The sequence below is a fragment of the Haliotis rubra genome, unplaced genomic scaffold (genome assembly GCF_003918875.1).
Source record: "Haliotis rubra isolate DU_JTF1 unplaced genomic scaffold, ASM391887v1 Scf12, whole genome shotgun sequence".
Classification (NCBI taxonomy): domain Eukaryota; kingdom Metazoa; phylum Mollusca; class Gastropoda; order Lepetellida; family Haliotidae; genus Haliotis; species Haliotis rubra.
The window spans coordinates 2,357,371-2,371,907 of record NW_025765114.1 but is presented as its reverse complement, the minus strand read 5'-3'; the positions used below and the strand labels follow the sequence as shown (position 1 = coordinate 2,371,907).

At 40.2% G+C, this 14,537-nt stretch overlaps 1 protein-coding gene across 1 annotated transcript; it reads left to right on the top strand.

Annotated features, from left to right (window-relative positions):
* The first annotated feature begins 4,023 nt into the window (after positions 1-4,023).
* On the top strand, positions 4,024-14,335 carry LOC124262504 (dehydrogenase/reductase SDR family member 1-like). The gene is given in 11 exon segments (XM_046697018.1): positions 4,024-4,089; positions 5,154-5,275; positions 6,041-6,105; positions 6,471-6,614; positions 6,915-6,994; positions 9,048-9,180; positions 9,454-9,459; positions 9,461-9,600; positions 11,264-11,337; positions 11,774-11,854; positions 12,503-14,335. Coding segments are annotated over 10 exon segments (975 nt in total). The 5' UTR covers positions 4,024-4,089; positions 5,154-5,157; the 3' UTR covers positions 12,637-14,335.
* Positions 14,336-14,537: the final 202 nt, after the last annotated feature.

Here is a 14,537-nt window from a genome sequence, read left to right as displayed (position 1 = left end):
AGCAAAGACATTCCTTCCCAAACACAGAATGGAACCCAGGAAATGGTCTCAAAAACGCAACCTGATCTCGTAGATGGTACGGTGTTCTCCATGTTTTTCATGCAACTCATGCTGCACGTGCTGTTCACAAGGCCCAGCCCTGTAAAACGCACCCCCAAACCTGGTTGAAACTTTCACATTACAACGTCAGCAGGATGCCGCGACTCACGACAGCTGAGGAACCAGGCGCTAGGAAGACTTGAAGCTGGCCACACTGCACAAGCCGTTGCCAGTCACTTCCAGGTCATCTACAGGCTGCAGCAACGTTTCCGGGCCACCAACACCACAATTGATCGCCCCTGTACTGGCAGACCAAGGGTGACCACAAGACGACAAGACCGCCATGTTGTGCGACAGCATGTACAGAATCCCTTCATGCAGGCATCCGAAACAGCACGCCAGACAGCGGGAACCTCCATTGCCGTAGACCTTACCGTGGACCTATCCTCACCCCTCGTCATCGGCGTGAACGTCTACAGTTTGCCCTACAACACCAAAACTGGCGATACAGGCCATGGAGAACTGTTCTGTTCACAGATGAGAGTCAGTACTGTGTATCAACTGCAGATGGCAGAATAAGAATATGGCGACGATGTGGCCAGCGTTACACAGACCAATGTGTTATGGAAAGAGACTTGTGGGGAGGTACAAGCATCATGGCATGGGGTTGAATAGGCCTGAACCAGAGAGTGGGTCCTGTAGTGTTCAAAAACCTTGGCCCAGGGAGAGGAGGCGGCATCACAGCGGTGCGCTACATCGACCAAGCTCTCAGACCCAACGTCATACCACATTGCTCACGTCACCGGAACAACATTTTCCAGCATGATAACGCCCGGGCTCATACTGCCAGAGCTACACGGGACTTCCTACAGCAGAACGGTGTCAACATTATGCAGTGGCCAGCCCTTTGTCCTGATTTAAACCCAATTGAACATCTTTGGGATGAAATTCAGAGGAGATTGAATAATGTCATACCAAGGCCGAACACAGCCGATTTATTGCGTCAGGCCTTTCTCAGAGTGTGGTTCCAGGTGCCAATGGCCTTCATCAGTCAATTGGTGCACTCCATGCATAGACGCTGTGCTGCAGTTATTGCCGCTCGTGGTGGTCACACTAGATACCAAAGTCAAGGGTCTGAAAGGACTGCAAACGTTCACATAATGTCTTTAATTGTGCAGAGTTATTCATTGATGTGTCAGGATATTGTACACCCAAAAATGTTTTTGATCCGCTTATTATGTCAGTTTCTGTAACGATTTGATAACAGTGCCTATCTCATTTTGAATTCGTACTGACGTTTTTTATTGCTTCTGAGTATATTAAGATATATGCATATTTTATACAAAGATCCTCTTTCAACTTCTTTACTGTAACAATTGAAGAAACATATCACTTGTCATCTGTTTTGCACATTGTATAACCATAACATATTGAACCAAAAGTGTGACAGGTTCACACCTAAGAATATGTTAAGATATAAGTTATGTTATACAAAGATCCTCTTTAAACTTCTGATTTGTCTTTCCTGTAGCATTAAACGACTCATATAGTGACGAGATCAAGTCTGAAATAATACGCATTTTAAATAATGAATGACATCAACTGCTTGGATCACTGTGGAGACGGGAAGATTCATTCGCACATGGATTATCATGCAGGGGTCATCTCAAATCGTAGCTTTAATTGTTGGGCTGCAATTGGGTTTCATTGGTGTTCAATTTTCACTTTTTAGCGATAATTTTTATTTGAAAATTTCAATTACATAAGTTAGATAATAAAACATGTTCAGTTATTAATGATGGTGTATGGCTGACATGGATAAATGAAGTTTATATCAGCAAAAAAGCTTGCATTAAAACTATTAGTAAAAGAAAAACCGTTGAAAATAACTTTTATTAATTTCTAACTGAAAGAAATGTAAGTCTTTTTATTGAGACATCTAGAGGACTAAATATTATGATCTTACGAAGAACGTACAGGTAAATATTTTGCTATTTCAATGTAATATTGAGTGTTTCATGTGTATTTGACAGAAATTCACGTATCGGTCTTATTTCCGCCACTAAGTGAAAGGTGGCTTCATGAGTGAGTGATGTTCGTCTGTCTGTCTGTCCGTCCATCTGAACAATAACTTGAAAGTGATTAAAGATTCACTATGAAATTTAGGAAAAATATGACGCAAAATGTGAACAGGTAGATATTGTTTTAGGAAAATTCAAACAGATTTTAATTTGACGATCATAGTTTCAAATCGCTATTACTGGTATTACTTGTATTACAAGGGGGTATGCACATTAAATGAAACCCCCAGAACAAGAAAGGTTGGTTTCAACGGTAGTTAAGTTAACGCTCATCAAGCACCGCAAGTGCATTTGTTTCACTTTTCCAACAACTGCGCTTACCCACTTGTAATACAAACCAATAATAGCAATTTGAAATTATGATCGTTTGTTAAACAACTTTTATCCTAAGTTGAATAAAAATCTGAGATTTAAATGTTCAATTGGCAAGGTAAAATTACGAGAATTCGCAATCTTAATTTCACTTTATTTGAGTTACTTTTTTGTTTAAAGTGAAATTTGGTACGTTTTCACTGCAAACAGACTAATGACCTGTGTCATTATGCACTTTCTTACCAGTGCCAACCTTAACAATTGTACAATAAATTACAAATTGTTGAGCATTGAAAGAAATGGCGGCTGGTAGTATGGGCAAAGGTCAAGTCCTCAGTCAAGCTTTCAAAACATTTTATTTGGGACCAAGATATGCTCAGCTTTTTTATGAACACATCCCATCATCACTGTTTATGGGGATTAAAATCTTTGAAATCTCTATAGAAAGAGCATGTATGATTGTACCAAAAAAGCTACATTGACGCCTAAGGCTGAAGCTGCTGGAATATTGCTTGACGTAAACGGGATGATGTTGAATTATCCATTTAGGTTTTTGTCATTCTCTTTGCCAGTACTTCTGTTACCCATTTCCAAACACTGGGATTGTGCCACATGTGCCAGTGTACCAGGGCGGGGAATGTACAAACAACTACCAGCACATGGTACGGGTGTGAGATATTGCTCCAAGGAGTATTTATTTGTTGTTAATTCACCCTGAAACATTTATAGAGATAATGATATATTTATAGTACATATAATACAGTCATCAATATTACAACAGTTCATACTATTAGTCTTAAAAATCTTAGTCCAACCAATCTTCCCAAGTATATAGTGAGTGAGGTTAGTTTTACGCCTCACTCAGCAATATTCAAGCTATAAGGCGGCGGTCTGTAAATAATCGATTCTTGACCAGATAATCCAGTGATCAACAGCATGAGCATCGATCTGCGCAATTGGGAATCGATGACATGTGTCAACCGAGTCAGCGAGACTGACCACCCGATACTACAAGCATGGAATACTGAAGGTTCATTCTAACCCGGACCTTCACGGGTACCCAAGTATATAGCACGATATATGTTTAATTGATTATTCTAAGTGTAATAAGTTTCTGAATTTATCACAAATTGTAATCATATACTAAATGGGTAGAAGTTTACACTATCAAGTAATAGTTAAGAAAAAGTGCTTTTTTGGATAACAACTTCTTTGTTTTATTATGATGCGACGTTTCGGTATAGACCCTCACTCTTGCTTGACAACGGTACAAAAATCTATACCGAAATGTCGCATCACAATAAAATAAAGAAGTTGATATCCATAAAGTATCGTACTGTTTCTTATCATTCATCAACTTCTAAAATGCCAATCAGTCAGATGAGTCTGGCTCTGTGTTGCAACTAGTAAAATTATCGATGAGATAATGCTAAAAGCTGCAAAGAAAACCCGCAAACTGATCACTTATATATAAATTCGCGAGTTTATGTAACAGTTGTGTAATTATCTTATCTACTTTTGATACTTTCCCTACTGGAAGCAGGAGCGGGATTTAGAGTTACCTCCGCTTGCGCTTTGAATTACCTCCCTTCATTGACTTTGGACCGCTCATGCTGTTGGTTTGACTGTCATCATCTGGATACGTGATCGCCTTTGTGTGAGTATAATGAAAAGGATAACACAACACCTCATCCCCATATCACTATATATATACCATGCTCGATTTGTTGCAATTCATAACAAACTGTCATCCCAGTGAGTTGCATCGTGATATTTTATTTTTATGGTCAGCGACTCATTCTGTTTAGTCTATATGCAGACTTCATTTCTGCTCCTTCTTAGTGAACGCTTCTCAGTAATAAACCTGTCCTACCAAATATACAACTGGTATATGTTACATGTATCTGTGTTGTGTAATTGACAGTAGTGTGATAAGTATTCTTTATTCATGTAACGAACTGAGCTATCAATAATTGATTCCGTGATGTTAATACATAGGAATATACATAATATGCATTTAGCTTAGTCATGCAGAGAGCTGTAGAAATACACAAGATACGATTTCAGCGAGATTATGGCCTGACCATTTCTCACTTTTTTTCTCTCCAAGTAATTAAACCTGTTTAGAAATTAATTCCATTGCTTGTTTTAAAAGAATAACATTTCAGTGTGTATGGAGGGATGTTGAAGAGCATGGTATTGTGCCAGTAATAGTGTGTAATATCTGTGGAGCTGGGAAGAGTCCTAATTTACTACCTGACTGTTTCACTACCAATTAACCAAACTTTATCAATCACAGGATTGCTTGGTCCAGAGTCAGTTAATATCATGTCTTTGGAATATTGCTGAATGAGTTATTCACTCACTCATGCATGAGAGTATGCATAAATGCACATGTTAATCACATGTAAACTGATACACAGTGCTTTTTAGGAAGTGATGTTTCGGCCTCTTAATACTTGTCAGAGGGGTACACAAAGTATGACTACCAGTTTTCAGATTTCCATATTTGGTTGAAACTGCAGTACTTGGTGGAATGGATTAGATAGCTTGGTTTGTGCCTAACTCTGAGAGAGTGCGTGAGAATTCAGGATGGAACCCAAACCAATAGTCCTACAATCTGTACTTCTGTACTAAGAAAGTAATTCCAAATATTACATGTTACAAGTAATTTGCTTAAGATAACTTAACTAGATTCTTTGATCTACTTGGCTTCTAAAGGTCTATGCTGACAATGAAGACCCTAGCTGGCAAAGTGTGTATTGTCACCGGGGCAACACGTGGAATTGGGCGTGGCATCGCTCTACAGTTGGGTGAGGCTGGAGCCACAGTATATATTACAGGTAAGTGTGTCTAACTCCACTGGTTCAGCATGGCTAATAGTAATACTCACAGAACAGAAATTCAATCCTTGAAAACTGAGTAAGTGCTGTGCAATAGTCCCCCTCAGTAACTGATGGGTGATGGACCTCCTCAGTCAGCGTTCGAAATAATCGCCGGCCCAGAGGCCCAGCGCCGGTTGTTATTGTATCGGGCCGGCAGTTTCAAATATTTGCAGGCCCTTGTGGCCTTCAGTAAATTATCTGTCCATTTTCTTTTTTCAACTGGAATCTTTCCAATAATTTTTTTCTTTATTAACATTCGGGAATCGTCCATGATCCATCATGCTATGATAACTTACAGTTTCACTTCCTGGTATTTCAGTACTTTGCGCATGGGAATGTCAACACCAGTCTTTAACAAGAAAAAACTTCTCTCTGCGCCATAGGCTTTGCTAATTGATTTTGTAGAAACAGTGTGAAACTGTGTACAGGGTAGTCTATGTTGTTTTTATGGGCCTGCAGATTTCATTCAGGGCCTGCAGGCAGCAGCAGGCCCTGGTGGCCAAGTGGCAAATTCAAGTATTGCAAACACTGTCCTAAGTTGGGCAGATACTGAAGTAAGGAGAAGGTAAAAAGACCCAAAGTATATCAAATTGTTCATCAGTAAGTGCTGTGCGATAGGGTGATGGACCTCCTCAGTTGGGCTCAGTCCAGAGCCATTGTTGTTTGGTGTGACATTGCCACAGGGTATATATATATCTGTTTCAAATACTAATACTTTGACAGGCCGGACGCTAACAACTCCAAAAGATGCTGATGTGTCAGGGAGCCTTACAGATACTGCCACTGAGGTAGGTTGCTGCTGGAAAACATCAGGCGTGTACATTGAATTTACTGGAATTTACTGAATCATGAGTATGTAAGTGGTTAAGTTGCATGTTGAGAAGTTGACTTAAGTCAAGGTCTGGAAGTAAATGACTGAATCAGTCAAACTTTGGCAGTATTTCTGTCAAATAGTGATGGGAACAAGTGAAAGGATGTCTAAATAAATTGTGTTGTATTAAATAGTTGGACTTTGAGCATTTTAATTAAGTAGTTGATTCTGTTCTATTATACTTCCAAACCCTCTAATTTAATAATAACGTACAAGTTCCATTTCATAGCACTTATGATGTTGTGCTGCAGTAATCATGTATGAGTGATCTCCCCTGTGTAGGTTGAGGCACGAGGAGGCAAGTGCATCCCGGTGCAGTGCGACCACTCAAAGGATGAGGATGTGGAGAAGCTGTTTGAGCGAGTAGGTCGGGAACAGGATGGTCGGCTGGATGTCTTGGTCAACAACGCCTACGCTGCAGTCAGTGTGAGTCATGCCTGCACTTGCTCAGTTTAAAACCTCACTTATGTTTTGACTCTCACTTGTATGTTGTGGAGATTCTAACCAAATGTTTCATGCTTAGTTTTGTATTGTATAGACATCTCAGTGATTGTGTGAAATATGGTTCTGTTGATAGCCAATCAAGTCACACTTTGGCTCCACAATATTCATCAGATTTTGACTATATGACTTCTAACAACCAACAGCTATGTTGTATTCAGTTAGGTATGGTCCTCAAGACTTTAACAGCTTTGCCATCACTTGTCAATCTGTCATCTATTCTAGGACATTGCCAAGAACTTTAGAGTCCCATTCTGGGAGCAGGGGCAAGACATGTGGGATCGGGTGAACAACGTGGGGCTGAGGTCAGTATGGTGGTAACGATAATAATGATACATCTTCTCAATGTTGTTTCATAGAGATAATTTCACATCTGCTATTTCATTTTAATCTGATGCTAGTCTATACTGTCCATCCTGGACATGTCTGCTATAGAGAGGTCTGACTGTAACACTAGTCTATACTGTCCATCCTGGACATGTCTGCTATAGAGAGGTTTGACTGTAACACTAGTCTGAACTATCCATCCTTCACATGTCTGCTATAGAGAGGTCTGCCTTTAACACTAGTCTATACTGTCCATCCTTCACATGTCTGCTATAGAGAGGTTTGACTGTAACACTAGTCTATACCATCCATCCTGGACATGTCTGCTATAGAGAGGTCTGCCTGTAACACTAGTCTATACCATCCATCCTGCACATGTCTGCTATAGAGAGGTCTGCCTGTAACACTAGTCTATACTGTCCTTCCTGGACATGACTGCTATAGAGAGGTCTGACTGTAACACTAGTCTAAACCGTCCAACCTGGACATGTCTGCTATAGAGAGGTCTGACTGTAACACTAGTCTATACCGTCTATCCTGGACATGTCTGCTATAGAGAGGTTTGACTGTAACACTAGTCTATACCATTCATCCTGGACATGTCTGCTTTAGAGAGGTCTGACTGTAACACTAGTCTATACTGTCCATCCTGCACATGTCTGCTATAGAGAGGTCTGCCTGTAACACTAGTCTATACTGTCCATCCTTCACATGTCTGCTATAGAGAGGTTTGACTGTAACACTAGTCTATACCATCCATCCTGGACATGTCTGCTTTAGAGAGGTCTGCCTGTAACACTAGTCTATACTGTCCATCCTGCACATGTCTGCTATAGAGAGGTCTACCTTTAACACTAGTCTATACTGTCCATCCTTCACATGTCTGCTATAGAGAGGTTTGACTGTAACACTAGTCTATACCATCCATCCTGGACATGTCTGCTATAGAGAGGTCTGCCTGTAACACTAGTCTATACTGTCCATCCTGCACATGTCTGCTATAGAGAGGTCTGACTGTAACACTAGTCTATACTGTCCATCCTGGACATGACTGCTATAGAGAGGTCTGACTGTAACACTAGTCTAAACCGTCCAACCTGGACATGTCTGCTATAGAGAGGTCTGACTGTAACACTAGTCTATACTGTCCATCCTGCACGTCTGCTATAGAGAGGTCTGACTGTAACACTAGTCTGTACTGTCCATCCTGCACATGTCTGCTATAGAGAGGTCTGACTGTAACACTAGTCTAAACCGTCCATCCTGGACATGTCTGCTATAGAGAGGTCTGCCTGTAACACTAGTCTAAACTGTCCATCCTGCACATGTCTGCTATAGAGAGGTCTGCCTGTAACACTAGTCTAAACCATCCATCCTGGACATGTCTGCTATAGAGAGGTCTGACTGTAACACTAGTCTAAACCGTCCATCCTGCACATGTCTGCTATAGAGAGGTTTGACTGTAACACTAGTCTAAACCGTCCATCCTGCACATGTCTGCTATAGAGAGGTCTGCCTGTAACACTAGTCTAAACCGTCCATCCTGGACACGTCTGCTATAGAGAGGTCTGCCTGTAACACTAGTCTATACCATCCATCCTGCACATGTCTGCCTTAGAGAGGTCTGCCTGTAACACTAGTCTATACCATCCATCCTGCACATGTCTGCTATAGAGAGGACTGACTGTAACACTAGTCTATACTGTCCATCCTGGACATGACTGCTATAGAGAGGTATTGACTGTAACACTAGTCTATAACATACATCCATGGACATGTCTGCTATAGAGAGGTTTGACTGTAACACTAGTCTAAACTGTCCATCCTGCACATGTCTGCTATAGAGAGGTATTGACTGAAACACTAGTCTATACCATACATCCATGGACATGCCACGAGAAGTGAGTTATGAAGTTTAAAACAGTTAAACACCCTGCAGAAGAACTATCCTCAAATTCTTATAAATAGGTGCTAATTTGTTTTTAAATCCTGACCTACATGTCTTCAAGTGACTGACTATTTTCCCGTCAGGAACCACTACATCTGCTCTGTGCTGGCGTCTCGGATGATGGTACCACGAAAACAGGGCCTCATCATTAACATATCTTCAATCGGAGGACTGTCGTACCTCTTCAATGTGCCGTATGGTATTGGCAAAGAAGCTGTGAGTCGCAGGGAAGCATCTGTGTCATGTTTGTGTCACTGTCAGCTGTATCTACGTTACGTCAGCTCGTAATTTAAACAGATGTGGTGAAGATGTTTTCATGTTGTTATTGCCATAAAAAGCCTGGTTACATGTTACTGGTTACCTTATTTGTGCTCCTATGATCTGATTAACTAGTTTCTCATAAGTTATATTAAACTGAACATTCCCAAATGATAGTGATGCAGAGAGAAACTCTGTGTGTGTGTTAACATGTTCAAGTGTCTGATTCAGTGTGACCCGGATGGCCAAAGACTGCTCCGTGGAGCTAAAGCGACACAACGTGGCCTTTACCAGTCTGTGGCCAGGGGCAGTAAAGACAGAGACCGTCACACGTTTCATGGATGATGAATCAGAAAAAAACCAACTCCATGTTTGTAAGTGTTTCACTGCAGTAAATGAGTCTTTGTACCTGATGTGCCATAATTTATGCATATATATATCCTAAACAACAGTGTAGGAAATAACTGTAATAGTTAAAGGGGCAGTAACTAAACAAATGAAATATTCCATACTATCTGGACCAACATGAAGACACCAAGTCAAACAGTGAATTGAGCTTGCAGATTTTGTTGTGAGTTTCTGCTGTGAGCAGACTGTGTAATACCCAGTAGGTACGTCATCGAAAATCGAATCTGACACCTATGTTTTGATTTTCGATAACTATTATCACTATTTCGGTTCGATATTTGAATATCTATTTCAGTTGTTTCCACACATCGAAAACGTATGTTTAATCCAACTTGAGCAGTTTTGAGTGCTGAAATAAAGCGAAACATGATTGGTTGACACCGGGCTAATTATCCAATTAGCATTGTCATTAGTAGATATCGCCAAGTTGACGATGGATTTCACACAAAAAATGCCGACTCACTTGACCTCTGAGAGCTAAATGAAATCTGATGTTTTTACTTGTATGAAGAATCAAATTGAAAATGATCGAATCGAGGGCCCAATATCAAAAATCGAATTGAATCTGGGTCTGGGTTAAACTGTGCAGCCCTAGTAGACATGTCTTCCATGATCTTCAGTAATATGCACACCTCATCAGCTTGTGGTTTGCAGATGTAAACTGTGTGATACCTAGTAGACATGTCTTCCATGATCTTCAGTAATATGCACACCTCATCAGCTTGTGGTTTGCAGATGTAAACTGTGTGATACCCAGTAGACATGTCTTCCATGATCTTCAGTAACATGCACACCTCATCAGCTTGTGGTTTGCAGATGTAAACTGTGTGATACCAGTAGACATGTCTTCCATGATCTTCAGTAATATGCACACCTCATCAGCTTGTGGTTTGCAGATGTAAACTGTGTGATACCCAGTAGACATGTCTTCCATGATCTTCAGTAACATGCACACCTCATCAGCTTGTGGTTTGCAGATGTAAACTGTGTGATACCCAGTAGACATGTCTTCCATGATCTTCAGTAACATGCACACCTCATCAGCTTGTGGTTTGCAGATGTAAACTGTGTGATACCTAGTAGACATGTCTTCCATGATCTTCAGTAACATGCACACCTCATCAGCTTGTGGTTTGCAGATGTAAACTGTGTGATACCCAGTAGACATGTCTTCCATGATCTTCAGTAACATGCACACCTCATCAGCTTGTGGTTTGCAGATGTAAACTGTGTGATACCCAGTAGACATGTCTTCCATGATCTTCAGTAACATGCACACCTCATCAGCTTGTGGTTTGCAGATGTAAACTGTGTGATACCCAGTAGACATGTCTTCCATGATCTTCAGTAACATGCACACCTCATCAGCTTGTGGTTTACAGATGTAAACTGTGTGATACCCAGTAGACATGTCTTCCATGATCTTCAGTAACATGCACACCTCATCAGCTTGTGGTTTGCAGATGTAAACTGTGTGATACCTAGTAGACATGTCTTCCATGATCTTCAGTAACATGCACATCTCATCAGCTTGTGGTTTACAGATGTAAACTGTGTGATACCCAGTAGACATGTCTTCCATGATCTTCAGTAACATGCACATCTTAGGACAAAGTTTTTTGTTTACTCAGAGCAAATTCCAAGAAACCTTCAAGAATGGGGAGTCTGTGGAATATGCCGGCAAATGTGTTGTTGGTCTGGCTACAGGTGAGGGCGTGCTTGGTTCATTTAAATACCTTGCTTTTTTGTCAGGATAAACAAATTTCCGGACATCTGAATCTTGTAAGTTACCTCCCTTACCCAAATTCTATACTTCAGATTTTAAGTAGTATGTGTTTCCTTTCATGTAAATTTGGTCCAGTAGCCCCGGTCAGGAAAAGTGGGGATTCCATGGTCATGGGATTCTCACGCTGTAATTTGTCATTGCACAATTGCAGTATTTGAATCAGTAAAGAATTTAATCTATATCATGTAGCTACACTTTGGGTTGTAGACTAGTATCAAATTATCACTGTTTCTCATAATTATGAATAAAAAGTTATGTCTGTTTCTCTGGAGTGTAAGAATCGGTCCTCACAGTAACAACATCTCCTTTGTGTCACTGTGACGTGACTTTGGCTTCATGTACTGTGACATGTTTCAGATCCAAACATTATGAAGAAAACAGGGCGGATTTTCATATCAACAGATCTCGGTTATGAATATGGCTTTGTAGACATTGATGGTGAGAATTTCTAAACATTATTATTTTCAAGTACTTTTCTCTTGAAAGAATCAATGCATGAGTGTACATCAAGTTGTTATCAGCTGTATACCTGACAAATGTGTATCAGCTGTATACCTGACAAATGTGTATCAGCTGTATACCTGAGATGTGTGTGTCAGCTGTGTACCTGAGGTATGTGTGTCAGCTGTGTACCTGAGGTATGTGTCAGCTGTGTACCTGAAATATGTGTCAGCTGTGTACCTGAGAGATGTGTGTCAGCTGTGTGTCCTGTGTACCAGAGATATGTGTGTCAGCTGTGTACCTGAGATATGTGTGTCAGCTGTGTACCTGAGATATGTGTCAGCTGTGTACCTGAGATATGTGTCAGCTGTGTACCAGAGATATGTGTGTCAGCTGTGTACCTGAGATATGTGTGTCAGCTGTGTCTCAGAGATATGTGTCAGCTGTGTACCTGAGATATGTGTGTCAGCTGTGTACCTGAGATATGTCTGTCAGCTGCCTACCTGAGATGTGTGTCAGCTGTATACCTTAGATATATCTGTCAGCTGTGTACCAGAGATATGTGTGTCAGCTGTGTACCTGATGTAGGTGTGTCAGCCATGTATCTGTGAAGAGCTGAAGGTAATGCTGTTTCATTGTCACCAGGCAAGACCCCACCGAATCCCCGACAGATCAAATTCCTGGTGGCTTACTCTGGAGCCTCCTGGTTTGCAAGCCTGATTCCTGGATTTCTGAAGATTCCACTGTGGGTACTTGCCCTAGTGGGCAATAAGTTCTAGATGGGAACTGTATGTTCCTACAAAATGATTGTTTAACTTTGCTTAATCTCAAAAACAAGTACAACATGGAGTACTTGGAAGATACGTTGTTGTGTACATTGAATTACTGTTATATGCAGAAAACAGCTCTACATGTGCATCATTTTCTGGGACAAATAGATCTTCCAATCAAATTCCAGTGTGCTGGCAACGTTGAGTCAGTCTACGGTAATTACTGGTACATTATTTTATACTATCATTATTATCCCTTGCCATGAAGTGGGAGGGGGATATTGGTTTGAGATCTGTCCGTCCTTCCATCTGTCCGAGATGATGGGGACAGATTTTCTCAAAACACGTTACAGATAGGGAAACAAAATTTGATGTTTTCAGGACATGAATTTTATGGTGGAGTTCAAATAGGAACAGAACACTGTGGCAGGGGATATTGATGACCATGTCTTCTTGTTTTGTTTTGTCCTGTATATGTGGTATGTTTTCATATACAGTGATTTGAGTTATATTGTTTGATAACAATACTTTATGGTAATTTGTTCAAAGCCTCAGGTACATTTATTAACAAACCACAGCATGTTGGTGGTACCCCTTACATTAAGATCAAGAGTGCGTATGAGGTTGTGCCAAATGTCATGTTTCAATATGCTTTGTTCGACATAGGCTCTAATATTTATTTAAATATATTACATTATTAACCATCTTCACAACTATCTCAAAAGAATCAGTATTCATGATCATGAATCCACATTTGGCGTCTGTGAGGATGAAAGGGAGACAACTGTGTGGCTGACTGAATTTGTTTGGTGATTAACTGAAAACATTATTGTGTTTTCAGCGTAGAATCAAGTTACTTGAAGGTTTAGCATCCATTCTAAAGACCAAATTTTAAGGTCTCCTTAAAATTTGAACTACACGTTCTCTGGTCATGTTCATCATGGTTTCTACCTAGTCTGTATTGGTACACATACTTTAAATATTGTAGTTCCTGAATGCACTCTGTAACCTGGAGTCATACATATTACATTATTCAAAATGCTTACTGACAATAATGGAGAAAGCTGTACATTTCTATACAGAAATCAACTTCTGTGGCTGTGTGAATCAGAGGTGGTTAATGTAATTTGTAACCCCTGATTCACCAATTGGTATTGGGCATTTTTCCAACTTCATGGTAGATTTCTGATTAATCGTCATCCATTGTCAGCACAAACTGGAATGGTGGTGGTGTGTTGTTCCCACCAAATGTGGTGTTGATGTTAGTGCAAACTCAATGCAAAAATAAAACATTTACAGATGAGCAAACCTCAGTGCTGTGATTATATAGATGTATTTCTCTCTTCATTTACCAAAGTGTTTTTAAGCAAGATATACTTTCCAAAATACTTCTATGAATTTTTCATTAACATGAAACTGTTTACAATTAACATGATATAATGACATGATGAAATAATGCAATTTGACTTGTCTAGTCCCCTGCCATGATATATCACTAGAAGAGCCACTAGATACTCTAGTGAATTGGTCTGTACAATTCAGGTTGTAGCAAATGTCTTTGATGAACCGTACGTCAACTTGTTCACCTGCATGTGTTGGGGCTATCTATATCTGTGTTGGATACCTTAACATGGAGAAAGACTACTAACAAGTCAAAAACACTTGTGAGCAGCTGAAACAATCAAGTGATTAAAAGTATTTTTATAAACATGGTATCTGCTGCTTATTTGTGGTGACATTTCTTGCACATTTGGATGTGAGAAACATATATGTCAGCTCTAATTCCAGGTCAGTGGTTGGTTACTCAAGGCTGATGACCTCAGGTCAGATTATGAAGGACTACTTTCCAGGTTGTAATTCATTGATTAGAAGGTTGTACTTAGGTCTATGTTGAAAATTGGCGTGTTTGC